This window comes from Phocoena sinus, chromosome 11, assembly GCF_008692025.1.
Source record: "Phocoena sinus isolate mPhoSin1 chromosome 11, mPhoSin1.pri, whole genome shotgun sequence".
In the NCBI taxonomy this organism is placed as follows: domain Eukaryota; kingdom Metazoa; phylum Chordata; class Mammalia; order Artiodactyla; family Phocoenidae; genus Phocoena; species Phocoena sinus.
The window spans coordinates 7,095,738-7,120,240 of NC_045773.1; the positions used below are offsets into that span (position 1 = coordinate 7,095,738).

General features: G+C 47.6%; 1 protein-coding gene across 1 annotated transcript; it reads right to left on the reverse strand.

The window, feature by feature from the left end:
* Positions 1-1,043: 1,043 nt before the first annotated feature.
* CPNE9 (copine family member 9) lies at positions 1,044-24,418 on the reverse strand. Its single transcript, XM_032647432.1, is given in 24 exon segments — positions 1,044-1,310; positions 1,312-1,341; positions 1,343-1,369; positions 3,163-3,236; positions 3,609-3,627; positions 3,629-3,667; positions 4,133-4,235; positions 8,906-9,033; positions 9,265-9,446; positions 10,398-10,444; positions 11,178-11,239; positions 11,665-11,718; positions 11,825-11,900; positions 12,669-12,710; positions 16,941-17,045; positions 17,243-17,346; positions 17,462-17,525; positions 21,231-21,307; positions 21,566-21,568; positions 21,790-21,826; positions 22,275-22,378; positions 22,472-22,518; positions 22,637-22,677; positions 23,207-24,418. Coding segments are annotated over 24 exon segments (1,662 nt in total). The 5' UTR covers positions 23,275-24,418; the 3' UTR covers positions 1,044-1,181.
* Between the last annotated feature and the right edge of the window lie 85 nt (positions 24,419-24,503).

The following is a 24,503-nucleotide window of genomic DNA, read 5'->3' on the forward strand; positions in this document are numbered from 1 at the left end:
AGGCCACAGCAGTGAGAGGCCCGCGTACCGAAAAATAAAAAAAAATTTAAAATAAACCAAAAAACAGAGCTGCTTTTAATGTGACTGGGCCACTTAGTAGCTATGTGAACTTGGGCAAGTCGTTAAATTCTTCCTCACCTACCTTTACTTATTTGTAAAGCTGAGCTCGACAACTCTATTGTCAGTTCTTGGGGGCTTCGGAGAACTTGGGGGCCAGGAAGAGTCCACTTGTTAAACAATACTTGTTGCTGAGCCTGTCCAGTTTTGCCATCAACGGCGAGCGTGAAAGATTCTGCCAGGGTTCTGGGGCGAAGCCCAAAGCATCTGGAAACTTCTATTTTATCTTAATACAAACCTTGCAGTTGACCCACTATAAAGTATGTGTTTTCATATACAGTGTCTTCCCCCAAACATCCTTATAAAATTAACACCCCAGGAAGAGGTTTGCTGATTAAGATCTTTGGATCTGGAGTCAAACTGTTGGGTTCTCTACAATAAGTGACTTAACCTCTCTGAGCCTTAGTTTCTTCATGTGTAAAATGGAGATAAAACAGTGCTTACCTCACAGGATTGTTGTGAGGGTTGAATAAGATGATACCTGTAAATCACCTAGCACAGTGTCTGACGTGCAGTGAATACTCAAAGAAAATATCAACTCTTTTATTATCCTCACTCAAAAAACTTGGACTAGATGGATTAGAGCAGAGTTATACAGAATCATCTTAAAGCTGACCCCTTTGGAGGTCAAGAACCCCTTTTAGAATCTGAAAAAGCTATGGGCCTCTCCCCTCAGAAAAAATGTACACACATAAAGATTCACTTGTTCCTTAACGTATTTGAAGAATGTCTCAAGTGTTAGATGAATGTGTGTTAGGATGGGGATGAACCCTAGCTGAAACTGTCCTTGCCCCCTCCTTCTCTTGGTGTGGCCCCAGATCCTGGGTCCCTCCCTCCCAAGACCCATGAGACAGAACTGAGTAGAGATCAGCTTTATTATTGGCATGAAGGCAGGGAGTGCCAGGCCCTCCTATGGTTGAGGGGGCAGAGGGCTCGACCAGCCAGTACCGATCCTCCAAGCTGGGCCTTCCAGTGAGGTCCAGGGTTCCAGGTGCCTCTGGCTTTCAGCAGAAGCAGTGGGTGGGCAGGTGAGCAGGCTGCTAGGCTTTGGATAGGTGGGCTATTCAGGGATGCTCTGGAGCTGGCGTCGGCCTGGGGTTGGCAGGGGGTGGAGGGCGAGGCTGGATGTCCCTGGTGCGCATATAGGACAGTAGCTGCTCTGGGATCTCGGCCAGCACGTCCTTGGCTAGTCGGGGCCATGCTCAGCACCTGGTTCCCTGACCGGATCGACATAGTCTCGGAATGGGACAAACTGGGACAGGCACAGACAATCAGATGTGGGTGGTGGACAGAAGAGAGGGGAGTGGGGAAGGCAGCAGTAGGGAGGCTTCCTCTTTGACCCCCTAACATCTCTTTCCAAATATCACACTATCTCTCTCCCCCATCTTGAGGAGCTTTCTACATTTGCTTTCTCTCACCCACTTTTTTTTCACCTTCTGTTCACCCTCAACCCACTCTAATTTGGCTTCAGGTAGTCTACTGAAAACTGCTCTCGCTAACGATGTCAACAGCACCATTTTCCCAAACTAGTCCAGAGGGCAATGATTGTCAGCCTCATCTTGCTGACTCCTCTTTAGCTTTCTATTACATTTGACCATAATCTTCCTGAACACTTCCCCTCTTGACACATTACATTCTTCTAGATTCTCCTAACTTTCTGGATGCCTTTCCCCCCACCCTCACCCCCAGTCCTCTGGGTCTAACTATCTCTAATCTGGTGCCTTCTCTCTCTCAGTTCTCTTCCTGGGTGATTTCATACACTTCTGTGACTTTACAAACTGTTCCCTGGATTAAGAGATACAAACTACTATGTATAAAATAGATAAGCAACAAGGATATATTGTATAACACAGGGAATTATAGCTTTATCTTGTAATAATGTTTAATGGAGTATAACTAAAAATACTGAATCAATATGCTGTATACCTGAAACATATTGTAAATCAACTATACTTCAATTAAAAAAAAAAACAAAACCTGTTCCCTGATGACTCCCCAATTTATACATCCATCCCTGACCTCTTTTTAAGGCCCAGAGCCACATATTTACTTGTCCATATCACATCTCCTTTCATTGGTCTTAGATACCTCAAGCCCAATGTGTTTACAACGGAATTCTAGGCTTTTCTGCCAAATCTGCTCCTCCTCCAGCTTTCTCTTTATCAGTAAATGGGATTATCACTCACCCAGTGGCTCAGTATAGAAAACAGAATCATCCTTGAAGCCCTGCTCCCTGTCATACATTTAATCAAATCTTCAACTCTTGGAAATTTTTCTTAAATAATCTTTTGAAACTGCTTCTTCTCTCCATCCTTACTGCTTCCATTCCATCCAAATCCCTGTACTACTTCAAAGGCTTCTTCATTAACGGTCTACCTGCCTTCTCTCTTGCCCTGCTATAGTCCACCGTCCTGCAGCATCTCTGCATGTCTTAAAATGCAAGTCTGACCACCCACTTCTCTACGTAAATCCTTCAGAGCTTTCCAGTTCTTTAGAACAAGCTCTGAGCTTCACCATGACTGGCAAGGCCTTGGCTTCCTCTTCCTCTCACTCCCTGTGATCCTGCCACCCTGGCCTCTTGCCCTCTCCATGATTGGGCAAGTTCTTTTGAGCCTAAGGGCCTTCTCACGTGCTGCTTCTCTACCTGTAATGCTTATACCTCCTTTAGATTTCAGCTCAAATGTCATTCCCTCGTAGTAGCCTTCCCTGACTACCCTACCTAATCAGGTCCTGTTATAGGCTCTCATTGTGGCATTTGCTGTCCCTCTGGAGCACTTATCACAATCTAATGAGATGTGTGATTATTATTGGGTTGCCTCCACTAGAGGGCAGGAGCCTTGGGATCTCCTACACTATGAATCCACGATGGCTGCAGCAACCTGCCTGTTATTCAGAGTTTGTTGAATGAATGTAGGTAGGCTGAAAGAGTGAAGGGAAGAAAGGCAGGTGATTAAGAAGGCAGTAAAGGAGAACAGCTGCTAACTTAGCCTCTCCTTCCCACCGTGCCTTTTGACTCCATGACTTCCTCTCCCGGGTCAGGTCTACCTGAACGATGTCCCGCTCTGCATAGCGTCCCCTAGAGGACACGCGCACATCATCACCATCCAACTCTTCCATTGCTGCGGAAAAGACACCCTCAGCTGATTGGCCTTTCCCACACCAACCCATGCTGCCCCCTCCCTCTTAGCTCCCCTTTGGAGTCATCACGAGAATGCCTAACGGTTGTATCAAAGTCCTACAAATATTAGGCATTGTAATGGAGTTATTATTATGCCCTCCCACGCATTCCTTCATCCCAGGAACCCCAGGAGGGAAGTATTTGTATCAACAGCCTCGGTTATGATGAGGAAACAGGTTCAGAGAAGGTCTGCGACTTGGCCAAAGTCCAGCACAGGCATCCATCCTATCTTTTCTATGAGGCAGGCCTGGGTGCCCAGATCCTCCCCTATTTTCCCGTTATTGGTCCCACTCATGGACACCCTCCATCTTACCCTCAAACATGGCTGGTCCCCACACCGACAATAATGATGGACATGGGCAGTGAGGAGGCCTGTGAGGGAAAGAGGCATGCTTACTGCCCATTATAAAAGACTCGGGTTCTCTACACTTAGGGTTTCTGTTCTATAATGCAACCCACTGTGGGTACAGGTGTCATCTGGCCCTCTGCACATTATCTTGTGGGAAGCGGGACTTAGTGAATCAGAGCCAATGCTGATAGTTGAGCTACTGCTATTGCTGGGAATAGCAAAGTCCTTTGCTTTTTTGGCCACGCTGCATGGCATGTGAGATCTTAGTTCCCCAACCAGGGATCGAACCCATACCCCCTGCAGTGGAAGCAGAGTCTTAACCACTGGACCACCAGGGAAGTCCCACAGTCCTTTGCTTTTGTGTCTGCTGCCAGCATCCATGAAACTGGCAGGTTGACTTGTTAGCTTGCGTGTAGGGTAAAATTCTCAACCCCTTCACGGTTATTAACAGTGACCCCTCCCTTCCAAGCCCTCCTCCTCAGACTCACACTGACAATGGCCTCCTTGGTCTGTGTCATGTCAGAGATGACCCCATCAGTGATGATGAGCAGAACATAGTACTGAGAACCATCAGAGATCTTGGCTGCAGCCCTGGGTGAGAGGCCAAGATCAGAATTCAGCTGAAAGCCCAGAGTTCAAAGGAATGTCCTGTCCCTAAAACTTCCACAGCCAGCACGTAAGCAGTGGTCAAGGACTGGGGCTTCTGAAGCTCATGATCCTTCCCCAGACCTGCTGCCTGCCCCACCTACCATCCTCCAGTTACATTTATAGAACACTCACTATAGCAGGTACTGTGTTTAGGCACTGGAGGTACACAGTGAGAAAAACAAATCCATCCCAGTCCCCTTGAGAGGGGATGCTGATCTAAGAATCACAGAATAGCTATAGAATTGAACTTGTGATGAGAGTTGGGATAGAAAGAGACACTGCTATGACAGTGTCCTGTAGGGGATCTTGACATGGCCCAGGTCAGTGAAAGCTTCTTTAAGGAAACAATGTTTGAGGATAAAGGGGGAGGAGGACAGAGAAGAGGCTAAGTGAAGGGGGAGAATTATTCCAGGTCGAAGGAACAGCATGGACAAAGGCCCCATAATGGACTGGAGGAATCCTACCCTTTCTGGAGCCCAGAAAGTGAAGGAAGCAGAGTGGACCATGTGACTGAAATGAGGTGGGGCCCAAACCACACAGGGCTTTGTTGGCCCTGGAAAGATGTTGGTATTTATACAAGAACAAGACCAAAAGACTGAAGGCCTCCTTTCTTCCCTCTCTCACCCATTCTCCTCTCTCCCTTCTCCCCTCTGCTGACCACATCCCATTGCCTAGGCTTCTGGGTCCTCAGCCAGTCTAACAGCTGCTCCCAGAGCTCCTTTCCCTTCTCTCACTATCAGTCTTTGAATCCAAGATTTTTGATCTGAAAAGGACTTCAGAAGTCATTAACTCTAGTCCCCTTATTTTACATATAAGAAAAACGGACCTCAGAGAGCACAAAGGCCGTGGCAGACCTGGTCTCTTGACTTCCAGTGTCGGGCCCTGTGTGGATTGGAAAGGATGGAGTTGCACTCTCCAGTAAGGTAGCCTCTATTGAAATTTATATTAATTAAGTTAAATAAATTCAACATTCAGTTCCTTGTTCCCCTAGCAACTTTTCAAGCGCTCACTATCTGTATGTGACTGGTAGCTACCATATAGGACATCACAGATACAGAACATTTCCATCATTGCAGAGTGCTGTTGGACAGTGCTGATATTTAAGCTTGATATAAAGAAGGAGGAAAGCGTGGTGAGAGTGGAGAATTCAAATAGCTCCAGTTCATTTTGCCCAGGGCCCAGGGTGGGAGTGGGCCATGATCCGTTCCTGAATCCTGGCTGCAGCCTCCTCATAGGCTTGGGTGGGTACTGTTTCCTGTCACTCACTCGTTTTGCAAATATCATTGCACACCTGCTACGTGTCAGGCCAGGCACCAAGTCTGGTGCTGAGCATGCAGCAGAGAATTGGACATTGTCCTGCGGGGTGATGGATGCTTTCACCACTAAGATGCAGTGAGGTTAGGGCTTTGAGGACATGACATCTAACCCAAGACCTGAAAAATGAGTAGGAGTTAGCCAGGTGGAGGTGGAGGTGGGGTGGGGGGAGGAGGGGAGGGTAAAGGGAAAGTGTTCCAGAGAGAAGGAATAGCACGTACAAACCAAGAGAGTGTGTTCTAGGGGGTGCACGTGGGGCCACGGAAGAGAGATGAGGCTGGAGCAGTGGGCAATGGCCCCCTCATGAAGGGATTTGTGAGCCAGGGCATTGGGGGGCATGGAAGGGCGTTGGGCACGGGAGGTACATCTTTGGCTCCCTGCCGATGCCTGGCATTCCCAAGGCCATTTAGACCTGGAGCTGGGTGACTGGCTGGGGAAGGCCAGTCTGTGCCCCACCTGGCTGTGGGTGGGAAACGACAAAGAGTCGTCCGTGATCATCAAAATCACAGCCGCACTCTTGACATACGTGATCTAATTTAATCCCCACCACCATTCTATGAGGTAGGCACATTTTTTATTCCAATTTTTTAAATGAGAAAAGCGAAGTTCAGAGACATTAAGTAGCATCCCCAAGGGGTGGTGCAGCTGGGGTCCAAGCCCACGCTTGAACAACTGAAACCTAAAGCCTGAGCTCTTGATTCCTCCAGTCTTCCTTCCAGTCTGCTCTCTGGATACTCCTCCGTACACACTGCACATTCTGCTCAGAGTATACTGTTCACTGTTTACCGAGCTCACCCTTCACACCTCTGTGCTTTTCACATGTGGTTCCTGCTGCCAGGCCTGCTCTGTGCATCTTCCTCTGATAAAGTCCAGTTGCCCTCCGCACCCAGCCAAGCAGTCAGTCCCCTCTGTGACTAGACTGCCTTGGGTCTCTCAGACTCTCCTTCTCCCTCTGCCTTCTAGGATGCCACCCACCAAGACGGGCTGTCTGCCCTTCTAAATGGGTTCTCACATCCCTGAGGGTACCAGCATGTGTACCAAGGGGAACCCAAGGTCACAGGATACCGGAAGCACTCATTATACTATATGATTTGGTGGATAAAGCTAGATGACTCTAAGTACACTTAAAACACCCCCCCCAAATTATAGCAAACATGGACACAATATCAGAAGAATGTAAATTTGCATGCATTTTAAAGATAAAATATGGGGATTTCAAAGACATTTTAAGCTTGGCTGCTTTCAGCTGTGCCCCCAGTTTCCCCTAGGGGAAGCGGTTGTTTGCCTTTGCCAACAGGCAACTTGCTGGAAAAGTCTGGGAAGCTCCGGCCTACAGAAGGTAATGATTTGTTTATATTTCTGTCTCCTGCACCGAGGCAGGAGATCTCAAGGGCTGAGCCTAGATCTGATTCATCTGTGAGTCTCTAGTGCCCCAGCAGAGAACTGAGCACACACAGATGCCCTTAGAATAGTAATAATGATAATAATAGTACCAGTAATAGCTAACACCTATAGCACTTACAATGTGGCAGGCACTGTTCTCAGTGCTTGACAAATATTAATTTAGTTAGTCCTCACAACAGCTCTATGATACTATTCTCCCCATGTACAGCTGAGGAAACAGGCATAGAGAGGTTAAGAGTCTTGCCCAAAGTGACACAGCTAGTAAGTGGGAGAGTGGGTGTAACTTAGCTAGTCTAGCCCCACAGCCCACATTCATGCTACATTCTCCTTTATGGAATGTTGACTGACTGACTGAATGAATGAGTGAACTTGCCCAAGATAATATTTAAGAAGTCTGTTTAATAACAACAAAAAAATGTGCTCAGGTTCCATTATTAAGTGAAAAAACTCAGTAGTGAAATATTACATGTAATTTGACTGCCATTATGGTTGCATAAGGAAGACTGTCAAAACTATATATACATCCACATTCCCATGGGCCGTATTCTGGGTGATTTCTTATTTAATTTCTCCATCCTTGAAATTTTCTACAGCAATGTTATGTTACTTTTGTAATTAAAGAAACTATTATCTCACTACGAATTAAAAAATAACTAATCTTTATTAGAGAAAAGGCAAGTCTCTGGACATCCAAGTCTCCCTGAAATCCTTCCACTTTTCTTCTCTTTTTTTGTTTCATCTTTTTACTTTCAAGTTTTCTGAGGTACTTTGTTTTCGATGGGTCTCTTCTATTTAGCATACTACGGTTTACTTATTATTTTTTATTCAATCAGAAAAACTTTAGGTTCACTGACATATGTTTGGTTTTAGTTGTCATTTTATTTTATCTGCATTTAAGAAAATCCTTTGTTACATGAGCTGGATTTTCTTTGCATTGTGTTTTTGTTCTGAAAATTTGGAGTTACTCTTTTGTTTTAGAAGTTACTCTTCTATAGTTTAATCTGCAACTTAAGCTCATTTTAATCTACCATGAGCACTTACTATGGGGCACACACTGTGCTAATCATTCTTTTTTTTAAAGAGTTTGTAATTTCTTTTTTTTTAATTAATTAATTTTATTTATATTTATTTTTGGCTTCGTTGGGTCGTCGTTGCTGTGCGCGGGCTTTCTCTAGTTGTGGCGAGCAGGGACTACTCTTCGTTGCAGTGCACGGGCTTCTCACTGCGGTGGCTTCTCTTGTTGTGGAGCACGGGCTCTAGGCGCGCGGGCTACAGTAGTTGTGGCTCACGGGCTCTAGACCTCAGGCTCAGTAGTTGTGGTGCACGGGCTTAGTTGCTCTGCGGCATGTGGGATCTTCCCGGACCAGGGCTTGAACCCGTGTGCCCGGCATTGGCAGGCGGATTCTTAACCACTGGGCCCCAGGGAATTCCTAATCATTCTTATATTGTTATCTAATTTTAAATTTCCAATAACCCTATAAAGAAGGTACTATGGTTATCCATTATTACACCTATTTACAGGGATGAAATGGAGGCTTAGAGAAGCTAAGTTGCTTCAGGTCACATGGTTAGTGAGTGGTAGACCTGGGATCACTCCCAGGTCTGATGCCCAAACTTGTGCCTTACCCACTGTTCTGTAGGCCCTTCTCTCGTCCCCAAACTTGAGGCCTGGGTTGTTGTTCCCAGGGAGTGGGGTTGGGGTAGTTTGTTGACACCCTTTCTACCTCAGAATAAGGCATTATGTAACCTCTTTATAACAGAGCCTGGCCAACACTGAAAATTTCACCTTCTCCCCAGAGCCCAAATTCACCCAAGAGTGGTCCTAACTGTTCTTGGGAAGTCAGTTCACTGTCTGGGTCCCCTTAATTTCCCCCAGCCCCACCCAGTTTCCTTACCTGGCCACCAGGTTGATGACAGGGGCGAAGTAGGTGGGCCCGTAGAGCTGCACCGTGCGCAGGCTCTGGAAGTAGCTCTCCAGCACGCCCTCAATGCCCACACAGTTGGGGTCCTCATCATTGTTGTTCTGTCAGGGAAGATGCCCTGCTGGGCTGATCCTAGCTCACTCTTTCCTTCTTGCATCGCTGTCTCTCAGAGTCCCCTCCAACCTGCCCCCTCCCTGCTCTGCCACCTTCTCCTAGCTCCTCCTGCTACTTGGCAGGTCCTTGACCCTTAGAAGAGACATAAGCAGAAGAATTTGTCAACTTGGGTGGGCCAGATGCCAGGGCATGGAGTCTAGGCTCTGGCCATACCGTACCAGGGGGAACTGGTGGGAGATCCGTCCCTCGGGAGGCAGCTTGGCCCCAAAGCCGTAAGCTGGGAACAGCTTGTCACTGTCATAGTCCTGGATGATTTCTCCCACTGCCTTGAGGGCCATGGCATAGGCGCTGAGCTGATAAGGACTCATGTAGTGCAGGGAGGTGGGCTGCAGGGGATTCCCTATAGGGAAACAGGAGCCCCACCTCATGGTCATCTTGATGATCTATTAGTTCACCTGCCTATCATTGTATGCATCCATCCACCTATCCATTCATCCACTCTTTACCCATGTACTCCCTCATTATTTTACCCAGTCATCCAAATGTTCATTTATCCATCTATCCATCCACCAACCCCTATATGTATCCATCAGTTCATCCACATACTCATACATCCGTTCACCCATCCACTGGCCATAAATCCACCTTTCAGTCTACCTATTCATATCCATCTGTCTGCTTCTCCATTCTCTTATCCAACTATCCACCCACCTAACCATCCATCCATCTATCCATCCATTCACTTGTTCACCTGCTATTTCTTTTTCTTTCCCATCCATCCATATAGCCATATTCTTTCATCCATCTATCCATCTCTATCCATCCCTATCCATCCCATTCATTCACCTGCCTGTCTATCCTCATATGGATCCATTCACCTGTCCACTCATCCATTTCCCCAATTTAAACATCTGAGCATTTGTCCACCCACATACCAGTTCATGCATCCACCTGTCTAACCCACTGTACTCACTCATTACCCATTTGCCCCCTCTGTTTATAAATCTATCTACCCACCCAGTCATCCACCCATTTACCTATTCATCTCTCATTACACTCCTATTCCCTCCCATCCATTCATTTACTCATCTGCTTCTCAAGCTACGTAGACCTATCTATCCTTTCAACTTTCTTTGATCCATTTACCCACTTATTTTTCTGTACCCTCTCCTACCATTACATCCAGTAATCTCCTCACGACACTCCTGCCCCAGTATGAGCCTGACTGGGCCTTGCCTCAAGCCTGGGCTTTCTGGGTAGCTTAACTCTTATTCCCAGGTTGGAATCCAGGCCAATCCCTAGTGACTTCTTTAGAATTCCTCCGTACCCCATTCCCCCATCCATGCCTCACCATTGGAAGCTGTGAAGTCAATGGCTACTGTGAAGTTCAGCTGCGTCCTATTGGGGAAATAGATGGATTGAGAAGTGAGGGACTAATAACTTACTATACCGGGATTTCTCAAACACTAGTATGCATACGACCCACCTGGGAATCGTGTTAAAATGCAAATTCTGAACTGGATGGTCTGGGTGGAGCCTGAGATTCTGCATTTCTAACAAACTCCCAAGTGAGGCAGATGCTGCTGGCCCACTGAACACACTTTGGGTGGCAGAATTAAATGCCTGCTGCGTGACATAACATGCGCGATGGAATTTAATGTAACCCTTACTATCGTCCTGAAGTAGTACCTAACAGCTCCATTTGACACTGGAGAAAAGTGAGGCTTAGAGAAGACAAGTACCTTTCTGAGGTCAGCCTGAGTCCCCTAAACCAAGCAGGATGTCCCCTACAGCCTGCTTATCGTTTCCCTCTTTCTTGGCTTCTCCCTCTTGCCGGGACATATCTTCTCCCTGGGCCCCAGTAAGGTTACTGGGGACACCTTTGAAAACCCCTGGTCTGTCATCTTCCCAGGGCGGGCTGGAAGCTCGGGTTGAAAGGCAGCCCCATGGAGAGAACTAAGATGGGCAGCACTCTGCACTTTATAAAGCACTTTGTAGTCTGCCACGTGTTTTAAAGTTTATCCTCATGATCTCTTTGGACCCTGACCATTAATGAATAGTAAAACTGAGGCTCAGAACTGGGAGTAACTCATTGCTGGGCTTTCAGCCAAAAGCTTGGCCTGTGACTCACCCTCCCTTGATGTAATCGACAAAAGTGAATTCAGAGTCCACAGAAAAGGAAAGCAGCGTCACCTGCGGGACAGAAGAGGCAGCCCTGCTACTTTGGAAAGTGTAGTTAGGGTAGAAAAAGGGAAAGACGCACTTGATTTCACCCCCTATCCCACCCTGTCCAATTTCTGAAAGGGCAAAAAGCGGAAGCTGTCAGAAACATTTGGATTTCCAAAAATATATTAAATTGGGAAGTATAACTTAGGTTTTCCCCCAAAATCTGCAAAAGAGTAAATTTCAAAACACTTTCCTTAGGTGAGAGAAAAAAAAATTAAAAACAAAACACAACAAAATCTTAAATGGTGCCACCTTGTATCCAACATTACTATATCCAAGTAATCTGTGCCAACAGCTTTCCCATACCCTCAACATTTGCCATGTCATGCTATGTCAGTGGGGAATAGAGACAGAAGGATCCAGGGAGGGACAGGGCTCTAGGGAGTACTCACAGTTCCCGAGTTGACATATTTCTTCTTCTTACATTTCTTCCGAGGGTTAAGTACCTAAGTGAAGAAGATAACAGTGATGGTGGGAAACAGGATGGGAACCACAGACTGAGCACACCAGGATGGAGGGCCTGGGCAACCTGGGCAGGGCTGGAGCTCTCACCTCATACACTGTGAACTGGTTCTGGGCCTTGCTCAGCTCTCTGTAGCTGGTGGTAAACTCACCGATGAAGTCGTGACTGCAATGAGATCAGAGGTAGGTAAGCAACAACTGCTGGTGGTTTGGAGACATCTCTGAAACCAGTCTTTTTTTTTTTTTTTATTTAAATAAACCATTAGAGTACTGGGAGGTAATCTCATTAGTTTTATTTTTTTTATTTATTATTATTTTTAAATTGATTTATTTTTTGGCTGCATTGGGTCTTTGTTGCTGCTCGCGGCTTTCTCTAGCTGCAGCGAGCGGGGCTACTCTTTGTTGTGGTGCGTGGGCTTCTCATTGCGGTGGTGTCTCTTCTTGTGGAGCTCAAGCTCTAGGCGTGTGGGCTTCAGTAGTTGTGGTGGGCGGGCTCAGTAGTTGTGGCTCGTGGGCTCTAGAGCACAGGCTCAATAGTTGTGGCGCACGGGCTTAGCTGCTCCACGGCATGTGGGATCTTCCTGGATCAGGGCTCGAACCCGTGTCCCCTGCATTGGCAGGCGGATTCTTAACCACTGCGCCTCCAGGGAAGCCTGAAACCAGTCTTTTATTTCCACTGTCTGTGCCTCTACTTGGGCTGCAGGGCACTGGGGCTTGGGCTAGAAGGGGGACCAAGCTAAGGGGAAGAGAAGGGAAGAGACAGTGTACCAGAGAGACAACTGAGGGCATCAGTTGTACCCAAGGTCTTGGCATCTGTCATCAACCTTTCTGGCTCCCAAGGCTACTTTGGGGTTCCTAGTGAATGTACTACATATTTCAGGGAACTGTTTGTGTTAATTATAGGAGAGGGCAGTACTATGTGGGGCAGTGCTACCTTCCATCCCGGTCCCAGTCGTACACATCAATCTTCACTGTTCTGAAATGCAGGAGATAAACGTAGGCTGGGTGTGTATGATATATCTGAGACACCCCCACCCACTTAACTATACATAAATCATCTTCCAATCCACCCATCTGTCCTTCTATCAAACTTCCTCCTATCCATCCTATCCATTCATCAGTCCATGCACATACCCAACTATCTACTGCCACTACCACTATTACTACTACTACTACTGATATTTATACTGCTGTTACTATACTTTACTCTTGACTTTTTTTTTTTTTTTTGGCTGCACCACATAGCTTGCGGGATCTTATTTCCCCAACCAGGGATTGAACCCAGGCCCTCCGCAGTGAAAGGGCAGAGTCCTAACCACTGGACTGCCAGGGAATTCTCTACAACTTACTGAGTCTTACTATATTCCAGGTATTGTTCTCAGCACTTTCACAGACTAATTTAATTTAATAATCATTCTATAAAGTAAGAACTATTGAGATAGCCTCATCCACCAGAGGGCAGACAGCAGAAACAAGGACCACAATCCTGCAGCCTGCAGAACGAAAACCACAATCACAGAAAGACAGACAAGATGAAAAGGCAGAGGACTATGTCCCAGATGAAGGAACAAGATAAAACACCAGAAAAACAACTAAATGAAGTGGAGATAGGCAACCTTCCAGAAAAAGAATTCAGAATAATGATAGTGAAGATGATCGAGGACCTTGGGAAAAAAATGGAGGCAAAGATCAAGAATATGCAAGAAATGTTTAACAAAGATCTAGAAGAATTAAAGAACAAACAAACAGAGATGAACAATACAATAACTGAAATGAAAACTATAATCAATAGCAGAATAACTGAGGCAGAAGAATGGATAAGTGACCTGGAAGACAGAATGGTGGAATTCACTGCTGCAGAACAGAATAAAGAAAAAAGAATGAAAAGAAATGAAGACAGCCTAAGAGACCTCTGGGACAACATTAAACACAACAACATTCGCATGATAGGGGTCCCAGAAGGAGAAGGGAGAGAGAGAAAGGACCCGAGAAAATATCAGAAGAGATGATAGTCAAAAACTTCCCTAACATGGGAAAGGAAGTAGCCACCCAAGTCCAGGAAGCACAGAGAGTCCCAGGCAGGATAAACCCAAGGAGAAACACACCGAGACACATAGTGATCAAATTGACAAAAATTAAAGAAGAAGAAAAATTATTGAAAGCAACAAGGGAAAAATGACAAATAACATACAAGGGAACTCCCATAAGGTTAACAGCTGATTTCTCAGCAGAAACTCTACAAGCCAGAAGGGAATGGCACGATATATTTAAAGTGATGAAAGGGAAGAACCTGCAACCAATATTACTCTACCCGGCAAGGATGTCATTCAGATTTGACGGAGAAATCAAAAGCTTTACAGACAAGCAAAAGCTAAGATAATTCAGCACCACCAATCCAGCTCTACAACAAATGCTAAAGGAACTTCTCTAAGTGGGAAACACAAGAGAAGAAAAGGACCTACAAAAACAAACCCAAAACAATTAAGAAAATGGTCATAGGAACATACATATCTATAATTACCTTAAATGAGAATGGATTAAATGCTCCAACCAAAAGAAACGGACTGGCTGAATTGATACGAAAACAAGACCCGTATATATGCACTTCAGACCTAGGGACACATACAGACTAAAAGTGAGGGGATGGAAAAAGATGTTCCATGCAATGGAAATCAAAAGAAAGCTGGAGTAGCAATACTCATATCAGATAAAATAGACTTTAAAATAAAGAATGTTACAAGAGACAAGGAAGGACACTACATAATGATCAAGGGATCAATCCAAGAAGAAGATATAACTATTCTAAATATATATGCACCCAACACAGGAACACCTCCATACATAAGGCAAATGCTAACAGCTATAAAAGAGGAAATCGACAGTAACACAATAATAGTGGGAGACTTTAACACCTCACTTACACCAATGGACAGATCATCCAAACAGAAAATTAATAAGGAAACACAAGCTTTAAATGACACAATAGACCAGACAGATTTAATTGATATTTATAGGACATTCCATCCGAAAACAGCAGATTACACTTTCTTCTCAAGTGCACACAAAACATCCTCCAGGATAGACCACATCTTGGGTCACAAATCAAGCCTCGGTGAATTTAAGAAAATTGAAATCATATGAAGCATCTTTTCCGACCACAGTGCTATGAGATTAGAAATCAATTACAGGGAAAAAAACAAAAAACACAAACACATGGAGGCTAAACAATATGCTACTAAATAACCAAGAGATCACTGAAGAAATCAAAGAGGAAATCAAAAAATACCTAGAGACAAATGACAATGAAAACACGACAACCCAAAACCTATGGGATGCAGCAAAGCAGTTCTCAGAGGGAAGTTTATAGCCATACAGTCCTACCTCAAGAAACAAGAAAAATCTCAAATTAACAATCTGACCTTAAACCTAAAGGAACTAGAGGAAGAAGAACAAACAAAACCCAAAGTTAGTAGAAGGAAAGAAATCATAAAGATCAGAGCAGAAATAAATGAAATAGAAACAATAGCAAAGATCAATAAAACTAAAAGCTGGTTCATTGAGAAGATAAACAAAAGTGATAAACCTTTAGCCAGACTCGTCAAGAAAAAGAGGGAGAGGGCTCAAATCAATAAAATTAGAAATGAAAAAGGAGAAGTTACAATGGACCCTGCAGAAATACAAAGCATCCTAGGAGACTACTACAAGCAACTCTATGCCAATAAAATGGACAGCCTGAAAGAAATGGACAAATTCTTAGAAAGGTATAACCTTCCAAGACTGAACCAGGAAGAAATAGAAAATATGAACAGACCAATCAGAAGTAAGGAAATTAAAACTGTGACTAAAAATCTTCCAACAAACAAAAGTCCAGGACCAGATGGCTTCACAGGTGAATTCTATCAAACATTTAGAGAACAGCTAACACCCATCCTTCTCAAACTCTTCCAAAAAGTTGCAGAGGAAGGAACACTCCCAAACTCATTCTATGAGGCCACCATCACCCTGATACCAAAACCAGACAAAGATACTACAAGAAAAGAAAACTACAGGCCAATATCACTGATGAATGTAGATGCAAACATCCTCAACAAAATACTAGCAAACAATCCAACAGCACATTAAAAGGATCATACACCATGATCAAGTGGGATTTATCCCAGGGATGCAAGGATTCTTCAATATATGCAGATCAATAAATGTGATACACCATATTAACAAACTGAAGAAGAAAAGCCATATGATCATCTCAACAGATGCAGAAAAGCTTTTGACAAAATCCAACACCCATTTATGATAAAAACTCTCCAGAAAGTGGGCATAGAGGGAAACTACCTCAACATAATAAAGGCCATATATGACAAAACCATGGCAAACATCATTCTCAATGGTGAAAAACTGTAAGCATTTCCTCTATCAAGAAGGATTCATCTATCCAACCAAACATCCAGCCATCTGACATTTGTCCATCTGATCATCCATTCTTCTACATAACCATCCACTTATATGCCCATCCATCCTGTTACCCACTCACCTATCTTCATACTGCCCATTTGTTAGATGATATGGTCAGCCTATCCATCTACTTTACACTCATCCACCAACTAATTCATCCACTAATCCATCCATTCCCTCTGCTATCCATTCATGTGTCTATCCATCAATCTACCTGTCATTCCACCTGTTTATGCTCCTGCTTTTTCAGTCATCCCTCTGCCTCTCCAACCAACTCACCAATCTCTCATATACCCATTCATCCTCTCACACATTTAGTCATCCACCCATTAATCCACCCATCATCTGTCCATCCACTAATCCACCCATCAGTCCACTCATCCATTCATCCATCTCCCTCTACCCACCCACCAGTCCTCTTATACACCCATCCACATACCCATCTAGTCATGCACCAGTTTATCTATTCATCTGACCACCCACCCATGTATCTGCTCACTCATTTGTTCATTTGCCCTTTCATTCACCCATCCATCCATCCATCCATCCATCCATCCATCCATCCATCCATCCCCCCGTTCATCCATGTGGCTATCCGTCTGCTTCCCCATGCACCCATCTCCATGTCCAAAACTCTGTCTCACTGAGTAGGATCCTCCAACACTATTATGACCCTTCTACCTTCATTCTTGGGCCCAGGAACCCCACTCTCACGCCCTTGTCCCCTTACTCCTTAGCTTATGCTGAAGCAGACCTGTCATAGTCTCCATTGCACAATACCCGCACAGGGATGCTGAAGGGCTGCCACACAGGATTCAGCGTGTTTTTCACAACCTCCGTCTTGTGGCAGATGGTGAACCTGGAGAGGACAGGAGGATTGGAACCTGCCTTTGGGGTAGGACTGAGCCCAGAGACAGGGCCTGATACTCTTGGAGATTCAAGCACATATCAGGCACTGCCTTGAGTGGATTCTGGGCTCAGGTCCCGGTGGAGTCTAAGATGTCCCAGCCTAAGAGCCCTAATGGGCCCATGGTCACAGTGGGGGCAGTGACTCACGTGCCATCCTCATTGCTCCTATAGAACACAAGGAAGGGGTCTGATTTCCCAAAGAAGTCCTTCTTGTCCAGCTTGTTTGCACACAGCTGCATGGTGGCAATATCCTATGGATGAAATTGGGCTATTGACACTCAATTGCTCACAAACTCAGACAGCCCACTACAGGGAGTTTGGGGAGAGAAGAGAGCCTCCTGGGTCTAGTATGTGGCCCTTACTGACCCGACAATTGCTAAGCTCCTCTGCAGTCAGCAATATGGTCCCACACTTCTTGCCTGGTACACCCCTGGAAGCAGAAAAAGCCTCTTTGTGAGGGGAGAGGGGAGAGTAGGAAACAAGAATTGGGGTGGCCAATCTGGGATTGGGTAGGTCAGGGGATCCAATCTGTCATTGACTGACAGTCCCGAGTATGTCCACCTCTGTCCTAGGTGGCTTCTGGTGGGGAAAGACCTGACTTTGACTGGGGAAGGTTTCTAGTCTGGAAGGAAGGGGTTAACCTAGCCTACGTGGACATATCATAATGGTAGCATAGGAAAGACATAGGATTTAGAGTTCTGGGCAAGTTATCTTCCCTTTCTTTGGGCCCTGGTTTTCTCTTTATGTAAGGGGAATCTTGCCCACCTCTCAGGGTTGTGAAGAGATCAGAATGAATGCCTGGAAGGAAAAGCAGTTGGTAAGCTTGGTAGATATGAAGGTGGTTCTCTTTCTCAAAGCAGACTCTTCATCTACGATACACCAGACACTGTTCTAGGTATGAATTGGCCAGTTGGCACTTTCCAGCTCTGCTAGACCCTGCCTTCAGGGAGCTTCCAGGGGAAGGTGGGATGTCAAAGCCTATAGGCAAGTAGAGCATGATGTAGCGATCCTAACGAGGGAGAGGAATTTCTATCCAGATCTGGAGCAAAAGGGCTGGTTTGTTAGGTCAAAGATGCTGTGCTTTCTGAAGACTGTGAAGAGTGAGATCAAAAAGTCCAGGGCAGCCTTATCTTCTTCTGACCCAAGAAGGGACACTTCCATGTGCCCGAAGGGTGCATACCAGGATACCCATCCCCAACTTGCCTTGGGTCTCCAAGCAGTCAGGGACCCTGTTGATATGGGCCTGCAAACCCTAACCCCCATGGGATCCAAAAGTGTGGTAGAGAGGAAGCTAGGTTAGGAGTATTCTCAGTTCAAGTTTTGACTCCAGCTTGCTATGTGGTTTCCCCCATCTTTAAAATGAGAATTTGAACCATTTCTTTGGCTCCTTTGATCTCTGACTCTCTGTGCTTTAAAAAGACAGAGTGTAATGAGTACAGGGACTCTTCACCTGCACGTTCAGAGCCGAGTCGCTGATCCTACTGCCTTCTCACTGTTCTTTGCTTCCTTAATGTTCTCCCTCATCTCATCACCCAGTGTGAATTCCAGTCATTCTGGACTATAATAATCACTCCCTTGCATCCTACTTCTTTTCCCTTACCCTCTCTCACTTCTATATACTTATCTGGCAGAACCACAGCCCTAGTTAAATCCAATTCTCTGCCTAACCTGTATTACACCTGTGCAACTGAATATGGCCAGAGGAAAACACACATTCATGCTAATTGCTTTCATTTAAAATGTGTGGCCACAAACCTCAAGAGGGTCCTTAATCATACCGTACACCCCGAGTCCCTTCACGTTTCCAGTTCTGCGAGATGGCAGTTTCACTCTTCCTCCTCCCTCCTCAACCCGCAAGCCTCCTCCTCCATCCTCACTCTCAGCCAATGACCTTGTTTCCTACCTCACTGACAAAACTGAAGCAACCAGAGGAGAATGTCCACAGACCCACCACGCACCTACCCTGCCTCCAGTATCTTCTCCAACACGAGGCCTTCCTACCGTTGCTATAAATGCCTATCCATGTGCCTATTTACCCCTCCACTGTGTGCTACTTTCCACACCCTCCCTCTTGCCTGCACAGGGACGTCACTCTAGCAACTCTCCCCCCCTTTTTTTTTTCTCTTTTGGCCACGCCACATGTTATGTGGGATCTTACTTCCTCAACCAGGGATTGAACCCACACCCGCTACATTGGAAGCATGGAGTCTTAACCACTGGACCGCCAGGGAAGTCCCTCCCCTCTTTTTATTATGTCAAATTTTCAGTTTCTACTGGATCATTCCCATTAGCATACAAATGTGGTATAATTTTTCTCATGTTAAAATATTACAAACCTATTCTTGCTCTCACTTCCCTCTCCAGCCACCCCTCCTTTTCTCTTCTCCTCTTTGCAGCAAAACCGCTTGAAAGATTCCTAATTCCCATTCCTCTCTTCCATTCTCTTCTAAACCTCCCCAACCAGGCTGTCACTCCCATCTCTCCTTCAAAACTCTGCTTGTCAGCGTCACCGGCGACCTCCATCTAGCTAAACCCAATGGCCAGTTCCCGATCCTCACCTTACTTGACCTGCAGCAGCATTTGACATGGTTGGCCACTCTCTTGTCCTTGATAAACATCCTTCACTTTGCTGCTGGGACAGCACCACCTGCTCTCGGTTACCCTCCCATTTCACTAATGATCCTTCTCAGCCTCCCTTTCTAGCTCCAATTCGTGGAGTCCTTGATCTTATCTTCCCTCTCTCCTCGCTCCCTTAGTGATCTCATCTGATCTCATGTCCTTAAAGAGCACCTAAGATTCACGTTTCTTATTGCCTATTTGACATGTCCACTCAGATGTCTAATAAAAATTATGAATTTCAACAGGTCAGACTGAACTCCTGGTTGACTTCCTCCCACAGCTTACTCCTCCCTCACTTTTTAAAAAAAAAATATCATCGTTTATGGCAACTCCATCTTTCCATTTGTTCAGGCCAAAGACCTTGGTATCATCCTTGTCTCCTCTTATCCTCTCACATCCATATGCGATCTGTCTGGAATCTGTTGGCTCCACCTTCAAGATACATCCAGAATCTGACCAATTCTCCCCTCCTTCACTGCTAGCACCGTGGATTACTTCTACCTTTGTCCACCCAAGGTTTAGTCTCAACCCGGCAGCATCCTTTGAAAGCGAGTCAGATCATATCAGTCCTCTGCTCAGAACCCTCCAGTGACTTCCAACTCAGAGTAAAAACTGAAGTCCTTACAGTGGCTACAAGGCTCTAACTGTCAATGCTCCAAACTCACCTTCTCCTTTCTTCCCCCTGCTCACGCACTTCCACCCACACTGGCCTCCTTGCTGCTCTTTGAACACATCAGACTTCTGCACTGGCAGTTTCCTCTGCCTGGAACATTCCTCCTCCAGATATCTGCACAGCGCACTCCCTTACTTCCTTCAGGTCACTGCTCTGAAGTTACCTCTCTAGGAGGCCTGCTCAAGCATTCTGTTGAATACTGCAACACCTACCCACCCAGCATTTCCAGTCCCCCTAATTCTGCTCTACTTTGTCTTTATCCCTCAACATTTAATGTCTTCTAATATATTATGTAATTTACTTATTTATTATGTCAGTTTTGTACTGTTTTTCTCCCCCTTCTGTTATATAAGCTCCCTGAGGGCAGGAACCTTTGTTTTGTTCACCACTGCAACCCAAGCCCCTTGAACAGTGGCTGACATAGAGTGAGTATATGCCCAGTAATGTCTGTGGAATGGATAAATCCCTGGTGCCTAGCACAGGGTATAGCATACAAAACAAGCTAGTAAATATTTAGTGAGTGAATGTAATGTAAATTCCAGAGAACCTGATTTAGTGAGGAAAGCTTCCTGGAGGAGAAAGGCTTGGAAGTGGACCTTAAAGGTTGAATCAGACTTAGAAAAAGAATGAAAAGGGTGAGGAAAGAGAGACAAAAGATCCGTCAGGCCTGAGACTGACTTGAGCAAAGCCCTGGAGGTTGGATTTTCCCGGGAGGGTGATGGAAGTCACTGAAGGCCCCTGACCAGGGGAATCCCAGCCTCCATCAGTACAGGGTCGGCTGTGTCTTTAGGAGGAGCATTTGGAGGCCCACCCTTTCCCCGCTCCCCTTCAGGTTCAGCTCACGTGAGGGGTCGCTCTACTCGGCTGCCCTGGCCTCCGATCACCTCTCCCAGGGCCAGGAACGCTTGTCCCAGGAAATCCTGCGCCGGGATACAGAGTCAGCGGGGCGAGGACCGGCTGGCGGCGCAGAGTCCCAGCCCAGCCCTGGTGACGCTGCTGCACTGACCACGGCGACTGGAGGCAGCGGAACCACGCGGCCGGGGCTTTAAAGGAGGCGCGGGGTCCCCAGGAAAGCTGCCCTTCTTGGTCCTGCCATCACTTTAAGCCAAGATACCATCCCACCCCTCGCCTTTCACACACCACACATGTCGCCCCCGCCCAGCCCCGTTCAGCCTCACCTTCTGAGGGTCCCAGCAGCAGTCGAGAAGGAAGAGTAGCAGTGAGTAAGAGGCACAGGCGGGAAACCAAGGCAGGAGCAGGAGAGGAGGGCAGGGAGGGCAGGTTCGGGGCCGAAGAAGGTCGAGTCGGGTTTGAGGGGGAGGAGGGTTCTAAGGAGGGTCGTTTAACACACACTGAGCGCCGCCTGTGTGCCCAGCCAGCCCGTAAGTGAACGGTCGCTCACCGGTTTGGAGATGTTGGTTCTGGAGTCGACGTTGTACCTGGGAAGAGAGTGGGACCAACATGGGGCGGGGCTGGTGGGAGAGCCTGGAAAAGGAGTCGGATTTCGAGTCCAGGTTAAAATTGTGGGTGGAAGGAGGGGCAGCCTTGCACCCGAATTCAACCTGGACCTCCTTTGGGCAGGAGTCGGCGTCATTGTGAGTCAGACCCGGGGCGAGGCCAAGTCCGGGGTCTGCTGGGGGCAGGGTCACGTCAGAGGTAGGGCTTGGGAAGGGGCGTAGGGTTGGATCTGACCTAAGAGCAGGGCCAACCTAGACTTGTGGGCGGAGCTAAGGCTGAGCCGAGCCCTTCGGAGTGCTACAGAACAGGGCTTGGAGGTGGAGCCAGGCCGGGGTGGGGGGTGGGGCCCGCGTGGGGGCGGAGCCATCCGGAATTTCGGGCGGATCGAGGTCGGGGGGCGGTCCAAGCCAGATCCGGGGCGGGGCTCACACATCGAAGCGCAGGTTTTGCTTTTCCTCGAAGAAGTAGTCGAGGACGAATTTGCGCACGAAGTCTGGGTTCAGCGTGTTGTCGATCACCTCGGTCCGTCCGAACTGAATGGAGAGCGGAGAGTCAGCGCGAGGCCTGTAAGGGGGCAGGTGATTCCCAGGGGCGGCTCCGGACTGGCCAGGGGTTCTAGGACTTACCTCCCGCCACTCTTGGCTGGCCGGGCTCTGCGTGTAGAGCACCACCACTGCAGGCGGGAGCGGGGGCGGGGAGGGAAGGACTTCAGGTCGGCCCGCACCCGCTCCCCGCCCCTCAGTCTTTCCCGGACCCCAAGTTCCCTCCCTCCTGGCCCTGGTGCCGCCTACTGGGGTCGGACTTGGAGAAGGTGTCGAGGTCCAGCAGGTTCCTAGAGAAAGGGACAGACAGACGGACACGGGGTGGATCATTCTGGAGCCCATCGCCTCGAACCTGCCCAGAGATGGGCACCTGGGGAGGCACGGGGCTCACATCACACTCCCCTCCCCCGTTACTACCTCCGGCTTGGGTGTGTGTGTGGGGGGGGGGGGTGGGCCCGCGTTATCAGCACCCTGGACAACACCGGAAATCTCCGCCCAAGAACCGTTTCTCTGCGTACTGGACTGCCTCCAAGGGCCCAGGAAAGAGGGCTAGCCCCCAGAACTTTGCCCTCCTGGGGCGCAGATCCTACTGGACCCCCGAGACCCGTCCCTTGAAGCCGCAGGCTGAGCCCTCTTTTGTGGTTGGAGCTGTTCCAGGAAACCCCCTTCCCGAGTCCGCTAGCGACTCCCCTGAGTCTGCAGCCGCGATTTTCCTTCCCGAATGCTGCTTCCCCAGCGGTCTAGCCCCTCTCCGCGTTGAGCCCCGGAGCTGGGTGGTGCTGGGGCAATGCCTAGCCCTCCCCAGCGTGGCCCGCTCACCGGCAGGACACGGTAATTTCAATCTTGGTGGCCGGGACGCTGCGCTCAGAGGCTCCGCTGAGCGACATGGCTGGTCGGCTGGCCGGAGCTGCGGCAGGCTGCGAGACGGGGGCCGCCGGAGCTGCTAGGGGCGGCGGCGGGGTCGGCCCATGTGCCGCCGCGGCGCTGGCGGCGAAGGCTGCACTCCCTCCAGCCCTGCGCGCACTCTTGCTGCTCGCGCCTTCACTGTGGCCGGCGGCGCAGCGGCTCCAGATGGCAACACAGCCCCGCCCGGCCCTGCGGGTGGCCCCCACCCCATTGGAGCAGCCTCGAGCAGGCCAAAAACCTTACACAGATTCGAACTCCAACCCACAAGGTGGGAGAGTCCTCCCAGCGCGTTTCCCCGGGGCCAAACCCAGTGCCCCCCCACATCCCCGCGAGCTGTCCCCGAAGCTGAAGGGTTCCAGATACCTGGTGGGCGTTGGGGTCGATTCCTCTTCTTGAGCCGCTCGCTCAATCTGCTTCTCCTCCTTCCCACTCCCGTCCTCCCTCCCTCACTCTCTGAAGAGTTACACATTTGCGTGACCTTGGGCAAGTTACTTAACGTCTCTGTGGCTCAGTCAGTTCATTAGTAGAATGGCCATTAATAGCACCTACTCGGGGTGTTGTAAAATTTCATAGAGAATAATCCACAGAAAGGACTTAGCACAGGGGATTGTACACAGTAAATAAGAAATGTTCACCGGCATTATTTCCTTCTTGGCATTCACACTGATGACCTCTTTTGTGTTGAGTCAGAGGTCAGTAAATGGTGGCTGTTACAGCACTGTGCAAAACCTTTTGTCCATGTCCTTGAACCTGCATGATTTCATGGTGTTAAGAGATGCAGACACACTCTGTGAGGATGCAACTCACTCCAGGTCACACGGTAGGTTGTCAGCCAGGTCCATCCTCCCCACATCACCTACTACCTCCAAAGCCCTGGAAGCCAATCCCTCACTGAACGAACGCAGGGGCTGCAGGTCACCTGTACCAGTCTGCTAAACTTGTTAAAAATGAAGATTCTCCCCACACCCTTCCCAGCTAAATGAAACTCAGCAACTTCAAGTCTGAATTTCAGGCAGCCCTGGAAATCTGCATGGATAAACAGGCTCCCTAGGGGTGACTAGGGCCCACTCAGGCCTGAGGACCACTGCTCCCACCTTAAGAGCCTGTGACTACATGTCCCCGTCTCACTGGAGACTCTCATGGCTCAGGAGTTAAGGGGAACACCCAAGTCTCCAGTTCCCTTCCTGCTTCATCTGTACCCCTCCCCCCA